General features: G+C 35.1%; 1 protein-coding gene across 2 annotated transcripts in view; it reads left to right on the forward strand.

Moving 5' to 3' along the window:
• Positions 1-20,161, forward strand: part of PIAS1 (protein inhibitor of activated STAT 1) — a 155,289-nt gene that overhangs the window by 56,901 nt on the left and 78,227 nt on the right. Inside the window, exons 1-2 of one of the 2 annotated variants that reach the window (XM_027851826.1) lie at positions 333-422; positions 1,010-1,454. In XM_027851826.1, the coding sequence (XP_027707627.1) occupies positions 1,013-1,454 (442 nt within the window). In that variant the 5' untranslated portion in view covers positions 333-422; positions 1,010-1,012. Of the gene's footprint in view, positions 1-332; positions 423-1,009; positions 1,455-20,161 lie in introns of those variants that run through there. The other variant, XM_027851825.1, reaches the window with a different exon arrangement.

Here is a 20,161-nt window from a genome sequence, read left to right on the forward strand (position 1 = left end):
TTCTGTGTCTCTGGCTTTAGTCTTGACTTTAAAGTTTGGTCACTTGAGGGCTAGAGTATGGGAAAGCCACTGAAGTTTAAACTATTCTGTATATTTTTCTCTAACTTTTCACTTGGTCAATTCTCAGCACTCTTATAGTCTATACCAGTGGTTCTCAAAGTGTGTTCTGTGGGAGTTTCTCTAGGTATGCCATGAAATTTTTAATATTATATTACTTCAGATAAAAGAAGATTTATAATAAGTAATTTTGTTTAATATAAATTTTACTTGTCCAGCATACATAGTATGATAAGTATAGTATTCACAAAATAAACAAAACTTGCCTATTGCAGGTACACAATATCCTCAAAATACGCCAGACCTTGAACTCGCAAAGAACTCAACAAAAACAGCTGCTCTTACTGAAGGGAAACTGCGCATTTGTGAGTCTCTCGACTCTCCCATAGTGTTGCCAACTTAAAACATTTAGTGTGCTTCTTATTAAAAGAATACTGTGCCATGCCCCACCCCTCCCCCCCAAAAAAGTTTGAGAGTCATTGGCCTGTACCATGTAATCTAGCACTTGGTTGTGTGTGTGTGTGTATGTGTATATATATATATATTTCTCTGTCTTTTATTTATGTTTTCTCTCCTTATTTTCTAAGCTCTGTGAGGACATGTGGTTATCTCTTTTCTAATCCCCGTAGCACCTAGTGCTGTGCTAGACAGTAATGTCTGCTTAAGTAGTTGATGAATTGATTGTAGCAGGGAAATATAGGAGAGATTGTGATGTTGTGTTAGTGCTTGGTTTAAAATCTCTAGTTCTGGGCAGAAGCAGTATCTTTAAAAATATTAATTACAGATTTTAAACATTTAAGTACTTGAATTTTAAGTCTGACATATCCAAATCATTGTAAATAAACAACTTGCAACAAACTGCAAACAGTAGGATTAATAAGGAAACAAAGCTTAATGTTGCAAATAAAGTTATTATAATACTAACATTTTTTGCATTTTGTTTGTCTTCAAGCAAATGGTTATGAGCCTTAGAGTTTCTGAACTGCAAGTACTTTTGGGCTACGCTGGAAGGAACAAGCACGGGCGTAAACACGAACTTCTCACAAAAGCACTGCATTTGTTAAAGGCTGGCTGCAGTCCTGCTGTACAAATGAAAATTAAAGAACTCTATAGGCGGAGATTTCCCCAGAAAATTATGACACCTGCTGACTTATCTATCCCCAGTGTACATTCAAGTCCCATGCCAGCAACTTTGTCTCCGTCTACCATTCCACAACTTACTTATGATGGTCACCCTGCAACATCACCATTACTTCCTGTTTCTCTTCTGGGACCTAAACATGAACTGGAACTACCCCATCTTACATCTGCTCTTCACCCTGTCCATCCGGATATAAAACTTCAGAAATTACCATTTTATGATTTGCTGGATGAACTGATAAAACCCACCAGTCTAGGTAAGGTTTCAGTGGGCTTTAATAATGATTTGGATTATTTTGATCTCTGTGGGGGGAATTTTTTCATTTTAGAGTGCTTCCTTCTGTGATCATGATTAATTATCCATGAAAACTTACTTGATTAAGTTTTAACACCTAGCACAAGTATCAGCACTTATTTTAACTTTATTTAAAAATAAATGCATAAAAAAATTCTTAGGGATTTTTATTCTTTAGGAGGGCAGTTTGACTTAAGATGTAATCAAACACTTCTTAATCTGCTTCTGGTCAGTAGTTAAGAGTGGTAGTTGATGACAAAAGAAGACTCTAAAAAGATTAAATACAGGAAGAAAACCAACCTAGAACTTAATATTTAAAACTATTTATTAAAATATTTATATATGTAAGCTTTAGTGATTAAAAAGTTTAACTAAATAATGTTTAAAATAAGTTTCTGCTAATACCAGTTTCTGGATTCATTTTTTTCCTTTTAAGATTTGATGACATCCATAACAGATGGTAAATGGTTTTAGTCATCTAATAGAAGTTTTTATATTTAGATATATGATCTAAACAAACTTGTGATCCATTGGAGCTTCTGTATTAACAAAAACAATATTTCAAGTTAGTTCTCAAATTGTGTGTGTGGATTGGTAGGTAGATATATCCATGTGTTGGCTTCTTATACAGAATCATAATTATATATAACAAGTACAGTGAAATTATATTCGTTGAATTTTTTAATCTTATGTCCATCATATCATAGTTTATAATATCAGAATTTAGATTTTTATATTACTGTTCTGTATTAAATATAGCTGGCTTTATTTGATTGCCTTACTTACCTAGGTATATTACTTTTATTTTTATATCATTAAACAGTTGTTATTCTATAATACTGGTAATTGGATTTAAGAAATATTAAAGTGCTGTCTTTTAGCTGAGTAGGATTTTGTAAAGTTATTATAACTCATTTGAATAGATGAAGATTCTACGAACTATTTTTAACATAATTTCTGCTCTCTTTCCTACTTGATCTTAAAATCACTCAAGTACCAAGGGCGGTTTTTTTGTTGTTGTTTTTTTTTTTTATTTTTTGATTATAATTGTGTTTATTTTTTCCTTTAGCTCCCAACCTTCAAATGATTTGCTGGTCTTTGTGTAAAACAAGATTCTGATTCATTGTTGTTATAAATACCAGTTGGCAATATAATCAATTGATTCTTGACCCTAGTACTTGATTTTTGTACAGTAGAAATATAATCTAAAACAGATTTTTAAAACTAATTGTTAATAGATGAAATAGATCCTATTTGCTTAAGAGTTACTATAAATACAATTTTTCAGAGTCTGAAAGGGGATTGAAAGGAGTATCATAGGATTAAGATTGTAGTTGCATATTGATTATCCTTTAGTGTCTAAATGGTATCTATTAAGCTAATAAAAGCTTCATCCCAAGGGGCAGCTAGGTGGTACAGTGGATAGAGCACCGACCCTGGAGTCAGGAGGACCTGAGTTCAAAGCCGGCCTCAGATGCTTAACAGTTACTAACTGTGTGACCCTGGGCAAGTCACTTAACCCCAATTGCCTCATTTAAAAAAAAAAAAAGGCTGCATCCCAAAACAAATAAAAGATTTCCAAGTACGTCATAGGTCTAGAGCTGGAAGGAACCTCACAGGCAATCTATTCCATAGTCTCCTAATTTTATGGATGAGGAAACTGCGATGCAAGCAGGTGAAGTGACCTTGCTCAAGATCACACAGAGAGAGAGAGTTAGGGTTGGGAGTCAAACTCAGGTCCTCTATCTCCAAGCTTATTGTTCTTTCCGTTATACCGTACTGACTCTCTAAAATTCATAGGATCGTAGATCTAGACCTGAAAGGGACCTTAGAATCATCTAGTCCAGCCCTATCAATATTTCAAATGAAGTTGAGGCTAAGAATCATTAAGTGACTTCCCTAAGGTCCTACAGGTAGTAAGCAGTAGAGCTGGAATTCAAACCCAAGTCCTCTGACTCCACATCTAGTGAGCTTTCCATTGTACTCTATGCTTCATCCCTCTCACCATTTTTTACTAAAATATTTTAATTGTATTAAAATATTTTAATTATACTTACTGTGACTTCTAGTTGTGTTAAAAGCATTCTGCATTCATTTTCATGCATTAGCCAGTGTAGTCTGACTTAATCATAATTCATATCTTGTCATGTTATATTGCTTAAATAATACTAGAAGTTACTTTTATTGGTTTGAACTTTTAAAATATAGAAATGCATAAAATGTATCTTCGGAATATAATATTAAGAAATCTAAAGCAAACATCTCATGAGAGTCCATTTTGATGATTTCTGAAAATGTTTTTACTTTCTGTTCCTGTTATAATTTTCTGTTTAATATCCTTGTATGTCCCCTTCTGGTTAGTTGTTAATATATAACTTTTTTTTTTTTCATCTTATTTATCAGGAGACATGAAAAAATGCATAGGAGGAGATGTCCACATACTATAGGGGCTTAATGGATGCTTGTTGAATTGACCTGAATTGCAGTGTATTATGTTAGACATTGGAAATATTGGAATGAAAAAATAACCAGCTCTCTGTCCTTGAAGAACTTTGCAGTCAAGGAGGGGGAAAGGCATTTATACAGATTCATCATCTAGCATTAAGTGCTTACTGTGTGCCAGGCATTGTGCTAAGTAAGCACTGGGTTACAAAAGAAAGGCAAAAATAGTCTCTGTCCTCTAGGAACTTGCAAACTAATGAGGAAGACAACATGCAAATAAATGGTTACATACATGAATAGGAAGGCATAATAAGCTTGATTGTGATATGTGCATATATAAAGGAGAAGTCAAGTAGTGATAAATGAGAAATTGGAAAGGGAGGAGGTACTTCTAGGACAATTAAGGATGGTTCTTGGAGGAGCCTGAAGTTATCTTGAAAGAAGAAAACCATTCCAGCGGGATAACTTTCACAAATATAGGCAGATAGAAGAGGGGGGTAAATAAATGACCAGTTTGGCCACAATATGGTGTTTTTAGAGGGTAATATGAAATAAGTTGGGAATTAGAGGATCTTCAATACCTGGAAATACTCTGATTTTAGATTTTTTTTTTTAAAGATTAAATGGAAAGCTCAATTAGAAAAATGTTTAAGGAAAAAAGATTGTGTTGCCCAAGTATACATACATACAGAAAATATATATACTTACTTGCTCAAATGATCCCATTCCATCCCATCTCCTCCAGCAAATTGCCCTGTTTGTCATCTACACTCGTTCACTTATTTTTATATCTACCTCTTTACTGGTTCATTTCCTACTGCTTACAAACATTTGCACGTCTCCCCTATCCTGAAAAAAAACCCTCACTTGATCTTTCCTACCCACTGTCATCCTATATCTCTTCTGCCTTTTGTAGCTGAACTCCTTGAAAAGGCCATCTATGAAAAATGCTTCCACTTTCCTTCCTCTCACTTTCCTCTCTTAACCCCTTATAGTCCTGCTTTCAACCTTATCATCCCACCAAAACTCCTCGAGAGAGGAGACTAAGAAGTCGCCAAATCCAATGGCTTTTTCTCCATTCTGTTTTGCTAGGTCCTCCTCCAGATCATGCCTTCTAACTATAGGTATCACACATTCTTTCTCTCTCTCTCTCTCTCTCCCCCCCCACCCCCAATCCAATCTGTTGTCAAGGCCTGTTGATTTCACCTTTGCAACATCTCTTGAAAATACGTTCTCCTCTGACACTGCCACCACACTGGTGTAGGCCCTCATCACACCTAGATTACTTCAAGAGCCTGTTGGTGACTTTGCCTGCTTCAAGTCTCTCCCTATTCCAATTCATTCTCCTTTGAGCCACTGAAGTGATTTTCCTAAAATGTAGTCCATCCTTCTCCTCCCCCCACCCCCCACATACTCAGTAAACTCCAGTGGCTTTCTGTTGCCTCCAGGAACGAATACAAAACGTTCTGTTTTGACATTAAGTCCTTCATAGCTTAGTTTCTTCTTGCCTTTCCATTCTTCTTATACCTTACTTCCTGACACATACTCTTGATCCGGTAACATTGGCCTCCTGACTGTTCCACGAACAAACCCTCTGTCTCTTAGCTTGGGCATCCTCTTTGGCTATTGTCCCATGCCTAGAATTCTATTTCTTCTGACCTCCCTGGCTTCCTTTGAGTCCCTAACTTAAATTCCATCTTTCAGGGGAAGCTTTTCCCAATCCCTTTTAATTCTAGTGCCTTCCCTCTGTTGCTTGTTTCCTGTTTATCTTGTATATAGCTTGCTTTGTTTATATTTGTTTGCGTGTTGTCTCCCTCGTTAGATTGTAAGCTCCTTGAGGACAGGTACTATTTTTGCCTCTTTTTTGTATCCCCAGTGGTTAGCACAGTGCCTGGCACATAGTAGATGCTTAATAAATGTTTATTGATTGATTGATGGTAGCCTGGCATGATATTGTTTGTTTTACTATTGCTTTTTGTTTTTTCATCAGTTTTCCTCTGTAGTATACCCTTTCCTTTATTGAAGGTTTGGTGGTACTGGACTGAATTCAGGAGAGGGACAGGGACTGGATATTTAGATATGGGAGTGCTCTGTAAAGAGATGATGTTTGGACCCATGGGAACTAATGAGGTCAAAGGACATAAAGAGAATGTCGAGAGAAGGAGACTTAGGACAAAACTGTAGAGGGACACTCACAGTTAAGAATTATGACATGAATGATGACCCAAAAAAGGAGACTGAGAAGTAATGGTCATGTAACTTGGAAGAAAGCTAAGAGACAACAGGAGGAAAGGGAGGGAACAAGCATTTATTTAACCTCTTTTGTGTGCCAGGCACTGAGCTAAGCACTTTACAGTATTATCTCATTTGTCAAATAAATCTCAGCAGTGTCACAAAAACTCAGAAAGTAGAGCATATCCAGGAGTGGAGAGTGGTTAGTGTCAGATGCTGCTGAGAAGTCTAGAAGGATGAGAATTGAGAAAAGATCTTTAGATTTGGTATTAAGAAATCTGTAGTAACTTTAGAAAGAGCAATAGCAGTGACTAAGATTGGAAGCCAAATTGCAGAGGGTTTAGAATAGAGCAAGTGGAGAAATGGAGGCATTGCCTCCACAACTACCATTGACTGAGAAAGGAAGATATTTTTCTTGTAGCATACCAGATATATTAGAAACATAGATTGAGAGTTGAAAAGTTTAGCTGCCATTTACTTAAAGTCAGTAATGATATATTAAGCACTTGTCATGTTGTAGACATTGTTAATCACTGCTCTCAAGGAGCTCACAGTCTATTTGTAGAGACAATTCTGTACAATAAGATATATACAGGATAAATTGGCAGTAATCTCAAAGGGGACCAGAAAGGCTTCTTGCAGAAGACAGTATTTTTAGCTGAGACTTAAAAGGAAACTAGGAAAGCCAAGTGGTAGAGACTAGGAGGGAGAACATTCCAGGCATTGGGGACAGTCAGTGAAAATCCACAGTCAGGAGATGGAATGAATGTCTTGTATAAGGAACAACAAAGTCAGTGTCATTGGATCATAGAGAAATAAGGTATAAGAAACTGGAACGATAGGAAGGGGCTTGGTTAAAAGCTAAACAAGATTTTGTATTTTTTCCTGGAGGTGATAGGGAATATCTGGTATTTGTCTATTGAATAGGGAGGTGACATGGTCAGACCTGTGCTTTAGGAACATAAATTTAACAGCTAATTGGAAGATGGACTTGAGGCAGGGAGGCTAACCATCTATCTGGCTCTTGCAGTAGTCCAGACGTGAGGGGATTAGGGCCTGTTAGGATGGTGGCAGTGCCAGAGGAGAGGAGGGGATATATATAAGAGATGTCATGAAGGTAGAAGAGATAGGACTTGGCAACAGATTGGATATGGTGGAGTAGAGAGAAAGTGTAATGAGTTGAGAATTAATGATAGCTGGGTGGTGAGTTTGGGTGACTAGGAAGATGATGGTGCCTTCTCTTCTCCATTAGTGGAGAAGCACGGAAGAGTATTTCCATCTACTACGTCATTTATTTCCTTTCCCCAAGGATTTCTTCTTCGCTTCAGTCTATCCTCTGCAAAACTACAACAACGATTTCCCTTAATTGTGAAGTATGACCATGTTACTCCCTTACTGAATAAACTCCAGTGGCTCCCTATTGCCTCCAGAATAGAATATGAATTCCTCTGTTTAGCTGTAAAAATTCTTCACAATATGGCTGTATTTTTTTCAGCCTCATTCTTCCCTTTGTATACTCTGTGATCTAGCTAATTGATCTTCTGTCTCTTCTTCACATGTGCCATTCTCTCTCCCTTTTTTTTTTAATGCCTTTGTACTGGCCATCCTTCCATATCTGCAATGTACTCCTTCCTTACCTCCTGCTCATAGAGTCTCTTCCTTTAAGATGTAGCTCAAATGTTACCTTTTATATGAAGCCTTTCCTGATGTCCCTTCAGCTGCTAGTGCCTGCTCCCAAACTACTTTGTGTTTATTTACAGTTTATTTGTTTACATTTATTTATTTGTTTACATTTGTTTATTTACATTTTATTTACATATGTATTTTATTTACATTTTATTTTACATTTTATTCTCTTTATACTTATTATGTATATGCTTATATATGTATTTGTCATCTCCACATTAGAATGTAAACTTTCAGAGTTAGGATTATTTGCATCCATCCCCAGCATCCAGAAAAGTGCCTGGAATAGAGTAGGTGGTTAATAAATGCCTGTTTATTAAATGATTACTATTGTCATTGTGTGTATATCTATTTCCGGATTCTACTTGTTTCACGACCAGCTCATACAGGCCTTCCCCTGCTTCTGAATCCTACTCTATTATATACATGTACTATTTGTTAACAGCTTAATGATTTTTTCTTGCATAATTCCAAATTATTTTCCAAAACTGCTAGAACAGCGCAGTTTCACCAACAGTGTATTGTTGTGCCTATTGTCCTGCAAACTGTCAACATTGACCATTTCCATCATGTTTTCAACTTTGCTAACTTGTTGAGTATGAGAAAGAACCTCAGAGTTATTTTAATTTTCATTTCTCTTATTTTTAGTGATTTGGATTCTTTATATGTAACTGATGGTTTGCTATTTTCTTTTGGAAATCTTTTTGAGTAATCTGACTTACTTTTCATGTACTCTTACTGATTCTTAGTGATCTCCATTTTCCTTTTTAGATACGAGAAATTCTTTTAGTAGCGATATCTTTCAATCTTGCCATGAGTTGAATCCGATCTCAGCAGTTCAAATATTCTACTACCCTCTGCTCTTTAAAACAAAAACAAAGCAAAATCAGACACTCTTTGTTTATGGTCCTGTGATACTTTAACCATTTATCATGATTTTTCAAAGATTATTGGCAGCAGCTCAGTAATCACAACTGCCAGTTCATCCAGTAGCCTGCTTCCCACCAAATTGTTATATATCTATGTGTGTTTGTTTACATGTGTGTGTATATACATTTATACACACATAGCTATATGAAGTGGAGTAGCATATATGTATATATATGTATCATGTCTGACATCTACAGATACAGGCATGTGTACATATGTATATATACAGATCTAGATTAATAATATGCCATTCTACTTCATCCTTATGAAATCTATTCCTTTTGAATATTCTAACCATTAAGTGTCATTTATACCTAGAAGAAAACTAAAGTTCACAGATTTTAGGTATTAATTATAGCATCACATATTTTATGGCATTTTTCAGTTAGTCAGTAAACATTTATTAAGCATCTGCTGTGTACTGAAGTTACCAAAAAAATGATTCTTTGCCTTCAAGTAATTTATTCTATCGGGGGAGTTAACATGCACACATGTAAATATATGCAAAATAGTTACAAGGTAATGAAGAGGAAAACAAGCTAGTTGGGATCTGGAAAGGCCTAATATTGGAGAGCATTAGAGCTGAATTTTGAGGGAAACTTGTAATTCTAAGAAGTGGAGGTGAGGAGACCGTGCATCCCGTGCATCAGGGACAAACTATCCGAAGGCATAGTCACACTGTAACTGGAATATCATGTGAGGAGGAAGGTTAGTGCATGAAGGAGAGAATGATGTGTGATTAGGATGGTATTTTAGTTGAGGCTGAAATATAAAAGGCTTTACCATATTTGGCTCTATAATCAATAGGTAGCCACTGGAGTTTGTTTGGTGTTTATTTTGGTCATAAATGGTTGTCACTGACATAAGAGGTGGTGGAGGAAAGACAAATATTCTTAGAGGTAGAAATGAGTGTTCCAGGTACAGGGGAAGACTCATGCAAATGTACAAAAGAAATGGAATATCAAATTCAGGTAATGATTAATAATCTATATTTTTATAATGTATAGTTTGTGAAGTGGAATATTGTGAAATAATAAGAACACTGGGTTTTTTTGGTTTTTTAGACTTTTTTTTTACAAGGGATTGATTCTTAGGCAAGGGTGGTAATAGGAGGGTGGAGAAGGAATATATTTGGAAAGGAAGGTGACATAAAATGAAAGATAACAATAACTTTTTTCAAAGCAGTACTTTGGTCCAAATATTTTATTTCATAGATCATCTTTTGTGTTACTCAGCTATGTAATTTATAGCATATGTTCCAAGAGGCACAATAAAAACTTTTATTATCTTACGCTTTAAAAAAAAAAACTTTTAAGACTGTCTTATAGAATATAGTGGCCTTACTATTATGAGCAAAGGTTATAAAATATTGTGTTTTGCCTCCGTGATTATTTTCCATTCATAATGAATAGGCTATTAATAATTTAGACTTGGACATCACTCTCTTTTATCTTTTCTTATGTGATAGCATGATGGTATACACAAAATCCAGACAAGACCTCTTCTATAATAACCAAAATAACTAATGGCTCTTCCAGAAACAAGTGGTTTGATTTAGGCCTGGGATAACCCAATAACTAAATTAGTATAGAATGCTAAAATTGAGTTGCTACTTTTTTTTTTCCTTGAAAGCAAAAGGTTCTCAAAGAGAATAGCAAAAGGGAGTTTTCATGTAAAATTATATGATTTTTAAAGGCTACTCTGTGAAATCCTCTTTTCCATCAGTCATGTGGGAAAGTGGCCCATTTCAGGTTTTGTTAAACTTTTAACCTTATCAAGTGGAAAGTGTCAGCCCTTCAGGTTCTAAAATACCTGAAGCAGATGGTAGATCTGAGTTTGTCTGTTGGAGTCATTTCAGTTTAGAAATGTAAGTTAATAATAATGGACATAAAGCACAGCACTTTACAAATTGAGTGACATTTCATATTCTTTAATTAGGCTTTCTTCTAGTTGGCTTTGCAAGATCTGTTACACATCTTTCTTTGCTTTACCTCTCAAATTAATTGAAAACATAATGATGATGCATACAGCAATGCCATTTAAAAGAATTGCTCTCTTGATACAAGAGTAATTTAAAATGATTCTTATGTCAGTGACAACTATTTGTGACCAAAATAAACACCGTTTCCCCCATGAAAGCACTATGGATTGCCTTAACTGTGTACTCTGTTCCCATAGCCCTACAGAAAAATCTCCTTTTAAGTACCTATTATGTTGTAGCATAGTAATATTCCATTCCTTCCATCTACCAAACTGGAGCCATTCTCTAGTTGATGAGCAGCTATTTTGTGGTTGTCTGTATTTCTTGAAAATATTTGGGTGTAGCAGGCTGAGAAATCTAAAGTAGTAATTTTTATTGACTGTGTTTGAGTTTTCCTGAGCAGTAGAATATGTCTATCCGTAATTCTGATATTTATCTATCTGACCTCTTAAACTTCCATTCTCCCTGTGCCTCACCTCTTCTAAATTTTTTCTTACCATATCCTCCAGCGTGTCATTCTTCCCCTCCCTGTTTTCCCAAGGACATCATCTTCTGGTTTCATTTTCTTGCCTTTGAAATCTTGACCCTGTAGTTAACCAGTTCAGTTTTACACTTTTGAGTCTCTCCTTTTCCTATAACTGCTTCTCCTTTTGTAAACTGAAAGCAAAGATTATTCCCACACCCACCTTCTCTGCTTCTAATGTAGATAAAAAGAAGTCACATAACTGTGTTCCTTTATCTTCTCCCTGATCTATTCAGTATTAATTCACTTTATATTGTATTCCTTCATACTCTTCAGCTAAGTGCTTTGCCTTATACTCTACCAAAAAAAAAATGGAGGCCATTCACTGAGAGTATTCCCTTTTATCCTTTCCTCTTCATCTTATATCACTCATACATCTTCCTCCACCATCCCCTTCTTTATTGTTGTCTCTGGGAGCAGCTAGGTGGTGTGGTGGATAGAGCTCCATCCTTGGAGTCAAGAGGACCCTTAAATCGGGCCTTAGACACTCAACAGTTACTATCTCTGTGACCCTGGGCAAGTCACTTAACCCCGACTGCCTCACCAAAAAAACAAACAAAAAAAAAATCATACATGTATTGTTGTCTCTGATGAGGAGGTGGAGCTTTTTGCTAGACCAACCACTCTATGTGCACCCTTTTTCCCATTCCCCTCCCTGCCTTGCCTCCACTATCATCCTTACTCTCATTAATTTTCAGTATCTCCCTGTCCACTGGGTTCTTCCCTGATGCCTACAAAATGGTCATGTCTCCCTATCCTAAAAAAATCTTCTTTTGTTCCTATCATACCCACTAGTTTTCATTCTAGATCTTTTCTCCCTTATGTAGCTATTCTTTGACCAAAGCTGTCTACACTAGTTGCCTCTGCTGCTTCTCTCACTCACTTGTGAATCCACTTTAATTTGGCTTCCTACCTGATTATTCAACCGAAAGCATCCTCTCTGTAGTTACCAATGATCTCTTAATTGCCATAAAGCCAAGTGAAGAGAGGTAAGTCAGGTGATAATATCCACATTTTACAAATAAGAAGCTGAGACTTGGAAGTTAAAGTAACGTGCCTAAAGGTTGTATAGGTAGTAACTGCCAGAGGCTGACGAGAGCTTAAGTACTTGATTCCCAGTTTATTGTTCTTCCCACTGTACTATACAGCATAGATCTTGAGCCAATTTCTTTTCTATAGGAATTTGCCCCTAAATAGGTAATGGAGGTTATTGAGGGATAATTGGATTATTGGGTTATAGGATTCATTATATGGAAATTTCAAACTTTTCTGGGATAATACTTATTTCACAAGGCCAAAGAAAACCTGAATTTTTTTCACTATGAGAAATCCCTGAGCCACTTGAAGGAGAGGGAGCAAAAGTGAGTAACTGTTAGTAAGACAGACTATTTCATTTTAACAAATAAGACTGGACATATGTATAATTTATAAATGACGCAAAAAAATTCTTATGCTTAATTTTTGGGTGTTAGATTTTTCAAAGTTTTAACATGCCAAATAAAATTGTTTCTCTTTTCTGATTGGTTCTGTCTCATGAAAGGAATTGAATATAAAATACATTCCATTTTAACAAAAATGTAGGCTTTGCCATCTCTAGACTTTTCAAACTGATCTAGATCTCATGTTTCTACAGATAAGATTCCTCAGACTACAGATATTTATTTTTGAAAAACTTGCTTGTAAAAAATGTTTTGAACAGTATGCATGCACAAGCAAGTAACATTGTCCCCTGTAACATCAGCATATTGTAATATAGAATCTGAAAATTTTCAGAATGAAAAACCAAAACCAAACAAACGCAGTTTCTAAACATGGAGATTTTATGGAGTTTCAGAAACTGATGTCAGAGCATAAGACTAACCATCAGGTACCAAGGTTTTAATTCCATTTCTGGCACTGACTTGCTGTATTAATCTGAACAAGTAGTTTAACCTGTCTAGGCATTAGTTTCCCACCAATAAAATGGACATAATACTAAGATCTTTTAAGGTTCTTTCCAGGCTTTGTGACTAAGGCTCTCTAGAGAAGACAGACAGCAGTAGGTCAACTAGAATTTACTAAGTGCCTACTATATGTCAGGCAATGTGCTAAGCATGGGAATATAAAGGAAAACAAAAAATAGTCTCTGCTCTCAAGAAGCTTAAGACCTAATGGAGGAGACAGCATGCCAACAACTGTGTATAAGTGAAACATAAAGATATATACAGGACAAATTATGGATAACTAACCAAGGGAAGGCACTAGCATAAAGGGAGATTGGAAAAGGCTTCTTGTGGAAGGTTGGACTAGCAGAGACTTGAAGGAAAACAGGAAGGTAGGAGACAGATAAAGGAGAGAAAGAGATATGTGAAATAGCCCAGAGTCAGGGGACGGAGTGTCATGTTCTACTAACAGTATGGCCTGTCAATTCTGTAGACCAGTGGTGGGGAACCTGCAGCCTCGAGACTACATGTGGCCCTCTAGGTCCTCAAGTGTGGCCCTTTGACTGAATTCCAACTTCACAGAACAAATCCCCTGAATAAAAAGATTTGTTCTGTAAAACTTGGACTTAGTCAAAAGGCCGCACCTGAGGACCTAGAAGGCCACATGTGGCCTCTAGACAATACCCTCAGACTCTTAAGTTGCAGAGAAGGTACTGGCTTGCTTTGGGTAGAGAGAATTTCCTCACTCAAGAATTCCTTAAACCGGTGAAATTACCAATCCAGTCTCTATCCCCATATGAGACCAAAAGCCATTCCCTAATGGCTATCAAAGAATATGAGCAAACAGTTCTCAAAAGAATTACAAGCTATTAACCATATGAAAGAATATTCCAAACCATTAATAATAATAAGAGATATGCAAGTAGAAACAATTCTGAAATTTTACCCAGTAAATTTACAAGAATGACAAGATAGGAATGTTCAGTATTGAAGGAATTGTCAAAAGACAGGCACAATAATATTGCTAGAGATGTGAAATTGTTCCAATCTTTCTGGAAAACAATTTGGAATTATACAAAGAAAGGACTAAAATATCCTTACCCTTTCACCCAGCTATTCCATGTACCCCAGAGGGGTCAGTGATATAAAGAAATGCCCCATGTACACCAAAATCTTCATTTTTAACAGTTCATTGCAATAGTAGCCAAAACATGGAAACATAATAGATATGACATAATATATACCAACCAATTGGGGAATAGCAAAAAAAATTCTTTTTAGTACAAGAATGTAATGGAACGTTGCTGGGTCTAATAAATAATAATTGTGACGAATACAGAGAAGCATGGAGAAACTTATGAACTGATTTAAGCAGACCTAGGAAAATGACATAAGCAATGGCTAAAACAATGTGCTTAAATGGAAAGAACAACAGGACAGTCAAAACTGCTGCCAGATTAAAAGCTCTAGGGGTGGGAAATGTATGGCCTTCTGAAGTTTGGATTCAGTCAGAAGACCTAGAGGGCCACATGTGGCCTCGAGGCTGCAGATTCCCCACCCCTGAGACTGTTAATTTGTCCAATGGTAATTCATATAGAAAAGGTTTTAGAAGGGAATTAATATCTTTATTTAACATCTTTAATATGTCACTTTGAATTATTAAAAACTCATACTAACATGTAGAAACTTGAAGCTATAAAGCATTTGCCAACTTGAAGGGAAAATAATAAAAGTAATTTAGAATGTTTTTTTAAATTAGCACAACACATGAGTTCCAAGGTAAAACTATTTAATGAAACAAGCCTCCTTACTGGGAGAGATTTGGAAGGTGGATGGACAATGTTATGGTGACAAAAATAGTTAATATATATAGTGCTTTAAGGTTTAGAAATCCCCTTTACATGTTATCTGCTTGGATCCTCAGAACAACCCTGTGAGATACATGCTGTTGTTATCCTCATTTTACAAATGAGTAAACTGAGAATGAGAGATTACATGACTTGCCTCCAAGGTCACGGCAAAATTTGAATTCAGGTCTTCCTGACTCTTAAGTCTTATACTCTATCTAGTATACCATCTAGCCCACTTCCTTGTTGTTATTGTTATCACTATTATCATTTGGTTTTTTCCTTTTCATCTTTTTCAGTGGAGTTCAGATAGAATGGTCATGGGACAGGTCAATATCCTATTTTCCTTTTATGTTTATGTTGTATGAACTATTATATGGTTGGATAAAATAGCGGCTTTTTATTATTGAATAAAAGTATTAGGATATAAGTTTATCCTCTGCAGGCTCACTGATAGCATTCAGTAAAACTCCAATTGTCCTCATCCTGTTTCGACATGAATTTTACTTCTTCTGGTAAGTCTCTATTAGAGAACTTTTTTCATGTAGCTAGGAGGTTTGAATATTTGGTGTGGTGACATCTCTTTTAAAAGTTCTTGTGTTTTATGGATCAGTGTATTTCTAGGTGATTATGGGCAACAGTTCATTTTTAGAATATTCCATTTCCCGTACAGTCCATTGGTTGAGTTCTCCAGGATATTTTTAGTTCTGTAACTGTGTGATGGGTGTTTCCTTGTCTGTCAGTCTATGAAAGATGATGTTCGTGTCTTGTACAACTGTAGACACCAGGTTGCATCTTGCTAGATTTTAGATTGGTGCTAAATTTTTACAGCCTGAAGTGTTGTAACATTTCTAGTGTTTTCTTACATAATCTTCATTGATCACTGTTCTTTAAGGATAATACTTTTGTAATTTCTAGTGACAATTATCTGGCCCTTAATTGCTGTCATAAACCCCTCCATTTCTCCAAATACTCAGTGACTTGGCATTTACTCATTGCTTCTTTGTTGGCTGAGTTGATACATATGTTCCCCATGGAAGGTCTTTTGATCCATTCTTGGATCTTAGCTATTGTATAGGTTCTGTCCAGAGATAAACAACTTCAAGTTAATTTGACAAATCCTCCAGTGACTTTAATTAGTCTTTATTGCTATATAATAAAGTGATATCTGCTTATTCCAAAAATATTTCTTAAGGTTTTCTATTTATCATGTGCCCTAAAGATATTTCTGCATGCTTTTCTTCCTTTTTGGCAAGGAAAACCCTCCCCCATTTATTTATTTATTTGTTTGTTTGTTTGTTTGTTTATAGCATTTTTTAAAATATTTTGAGTTCCAAATTTTCTCCCTTCCACCAAGAAGGCAAGCAACATGAGATCAATTATATATGTAAAGTCATGTAAAACATATTTCCATGTTAGACATGATGCCAAGGCAAGAAATATAAAGAAACTGAAAAAAAAATATGCTTCATTCTGCACTCAGAGTTCATCAGATGTCTCTCTGGAGGTGGATAGCATTTTTCAACATGGGTCGTTTGGAATTGTCTTAGATAATTTTATTGATCAGAGTAGCCAAGTCTTTCAGTCATCATTACAATATTGCAGTTGTTGTATACAGTGTTCTGGTTCTGCTTCTTTCACTTTAATTCATATGTCTTTCCAGGTTTTTCTGAAACCGTGCTGCTCATCATTTCTTACAGTACAATAGTATTCCATCACAGTCATATTTCACAACTTGTTCAGCCATTCCTCAATTGATGAATATCTCCTCAACCTCTAATTTTTTGCCAATACAAAAAGAGCCATTGTAAATATATACATATATATCATATATATATTTTACAAATAGATACTTTTCCCTTTTCTTTGATCTCTTTGGGATACAGGCCTAATAGTGATATTGCTAGGTCAAAGGATATACATAAATTTATAGCCCTTTGGGCTATAAATTGTTCTCCAGAATGGTTGGACCGGTTCACAACTCTAGCAACAGTGCATTAGTGTCCCTATTTTTCACATCTCTTCCAGCATTTGTCATTTTCCTTTTCTGTCATGTTAACCAATCTGATAGGTATGAGATGATACCTCAGAGTTGTTTTAATTTGCATTTCTCTGATCAGTAGTGATTTAGAGCATTTTTTATGTGACTATTGATAGTTTTGATTTCTTCTTCTGAAATGTTTGGTGAAGAAATGTTCATCTCAGCTGCCCTAGGATGATGTATTTGGTGTTTCATGATTATCACACAGGATATTGTGAAGATATTTTCCAAATCTTACAGTTCCAAAAATATACAACTAATTTGTGTTGCATAGGTGTTCATTGCTTTTAATAAGTTATAATCCATTCAGCTTTGATTTCAGGATGTTAATAAGTCTTAATATATTCAATCACAGCTGCTTGATTTTATATTCTTTGTGTCTTGCATGGAAGAAAGAGACCAAGGTATTTGTAGGTAGGTATTACTTTGATCCATTGATTTAGTGTGTGCTCTATATTTAAACTAAAACCTTTTACTCTCTTTTTCCTAGGTGCACAGTAAGAATTCTATACCTGTCAAGGTTAAAAGACATTTTGACATTATTGGACAAAGATTCTACCAGATAAAAGATTTGTTTAATGTGGTTTTTGGTAGAGCCTTAGAGCTTGATACCATCTTAATACATCAAATGATAAAATGTTTTGGTTCAATGTCCTTTTTAATTTGGAAATCATACTTAGTTCTCTTTAGGAAAGATGGTAATGAGTTTAAAGCAAGGTAGAACTAGGGCTTACAGTACCATGCTGAAAAATACCAAAAAATTTTTTTTGTCAGTTCCTAATGTCATTGTATTGGTAGGATATTTTAAATGGAGAACAATTTTCTATGTGTACTTTAAACATTCCACCTTTCTTGGCATATTTTGATCTATTTTATATATCTGTAGTTAATGAACAAGTAATGAGTGCAGAACTGAATCAAAGACTTTGTGAAATTTAACAGATAGTATAAATGTTATGGTTCTTTTGAGCATCTTGTCAATAATTACCATATTGATGATAAATTAGTCTTTATACCCTCTGAGACTCTTTGGTACACTCATTTTGCTACTCAGCTAATATATTTTTTCTTGTGTTGATAGAGTTTTTTTAGTGCCTTTTTTTAAGAAAGGTGAAATTAAGGGCAGGTAGGTGGCATGGTGGATAGAGCACCAGATCTGAAGTCAGGAGAACCTGAGTTTGAATGTGACCTCAGCCACTTGACAGTTAACTAGCTGTATGACCCTGGGCAAGTCACTTAACCCCATTGCCTAGTCAAAAAAAAAAAAGATGAAATTAGATTTGTATATGAAAGATGTTGCTTTGCTAATATTATTATTTATCATTATCTTTTAAAGTTTTATTGATAATTTTTGTTTTTGTCTTTAATTTTCCAATGTGTTTTTCCTCTCCCACAACTTTCCTTGTTACATACTTTCTCAAAGGGCAAACTGTTAGCTTTCTGTTCAGTTGGAATGACATCCTTTATTAAAGAATTGCTGACATAACATGAATTTAAACTTTAGGCTTCTGGTGTTTTCTTGAATCTTCCTATGAGTTCATTGTATTTAAATAGATGACAGCCTATATATAAACAAAGGGTGTTTTTTAAATGAATGAATTAATTAATTAATTAATTTTTAGTTTTCAACATTCGCTTTTATAAGATTTTGAGTTCTAAATTTTTCTCTCCCTTCCCCAGAATAACATGCAGTCTGATATAGGCTATACATGTATGATCATATTGAACATAATCCACATTAATTATGTTGTAAAGAAAAATTAGAACAAAAGGGAAAAACCATGAGAAAGAAAAAAACAAAAAACAAGCAAAAAAAAAAGAGAGAGAATAGTATGCTTTGAACTACATTCAGACTCTACAATTCTTTCTCTGGATGCGGATAGCATTTTCCATGAGTCTTTTGGAATTGTCTTAGATAACATTGCTCAGAAAAGCTACATCTAACAAAGTTGGTCATCTCATGATGTTGCTGTTACTGTGTATAGGTAAACAGTGTATTCTTAAGAGATGCTTGATGGTTTTTTTTTTTTAACCTAAAACAGTGCAGCTATTTTGCATATGTCTATAGAATCATTTTTGAAGTTAAATTTTGAATTAAAATTGTAAATCTTTTTGTTTCTTTGAAGTTGTTCAAATGGTTTATTTATCATCTGTACACTTTTACCCAGATCTCCTAAATCAAAGGAGTAGAGGTAAAAATCTCCCAGACCAGGAATGGTCTCAGATTACTATTGCTAGGTAATATTGAAAAAATTTAGTAATAATATTCTTAAATAAGATTTTTTTTAAAAATTCTTTCTTCTTCCTATCACCTTCCCTTTCCTATTTCAGATATCTCTAGTTGTCATTCAATCATATAAATTTAACTTTTACTCTCATTCTTAAAATATATTTACCAGTGGTCTGCCTAAGTTATAAGTACTTTATATCCATTATCCTTTTATGTGTTGTTTGTATACCCTTTAGCATATCTGTATCTCTGTTACTTTTAAACTGTAAACAACTGGAGGACTGGCATCCAGCTAGTAGCATGCATAGTCATTTTAAGAACTTGTTGTTCTATTACACACATATTGCAAGGAGGTAATAAAAATCTTAGCTCTTTTAAAATATATAATAAACTCATTTTACTTTTAAAGCTGTCTTGCTTGTCTTGTGATTCCTTCTGGCCTTCCTTCTGTTCTCTTCTGTGCATTTCAAAAATGTGTTTCAATGACCCTCTTTTTCTTTTTTAGCAGCCTTATGCTTTTACCCAGCTTGCTCTCCTCAGGCCCCTTCCTCTTGTTGATGAAAAAAAGAAAAACAGAATTTTTGTAAAAAATACATGTAGTAAAGTACCTTCTTAGGATATATGCACAGAGGACAGTATTGCTGGGTCAAAGTATAGATATAACTTAAGTGAATTTTCTATTATTCCAAATTGTTTCCCAGAACAACTAAACCAATTTCACAGCTATACCAACAGTAGCTCAACCTGCCTGTTCCAGCAGTCTGGATATTACGTGAAACCTTAAAATTATTTGCAAGGACTACAAGAGTACTAGGAAGAAGTTAAGCACAGAGCA

Source organism: Vombatus ursinus, unplaced genomic scaffold, assembly GCF_900497805.2.
Source record: "Vombatus ursinus unplaced genomic scaffold, bare-nosed wombat genome assembly UNPS02009205.1, whole genome shotgun sequence".
Classification (NCBI taxonomy): domain Eukaryota; kingdom Metazoa; phylum Chordata; class Mammalia; order Diprotodontia; family Vombatidae; genus Vombatus; species Vombatus ursinus.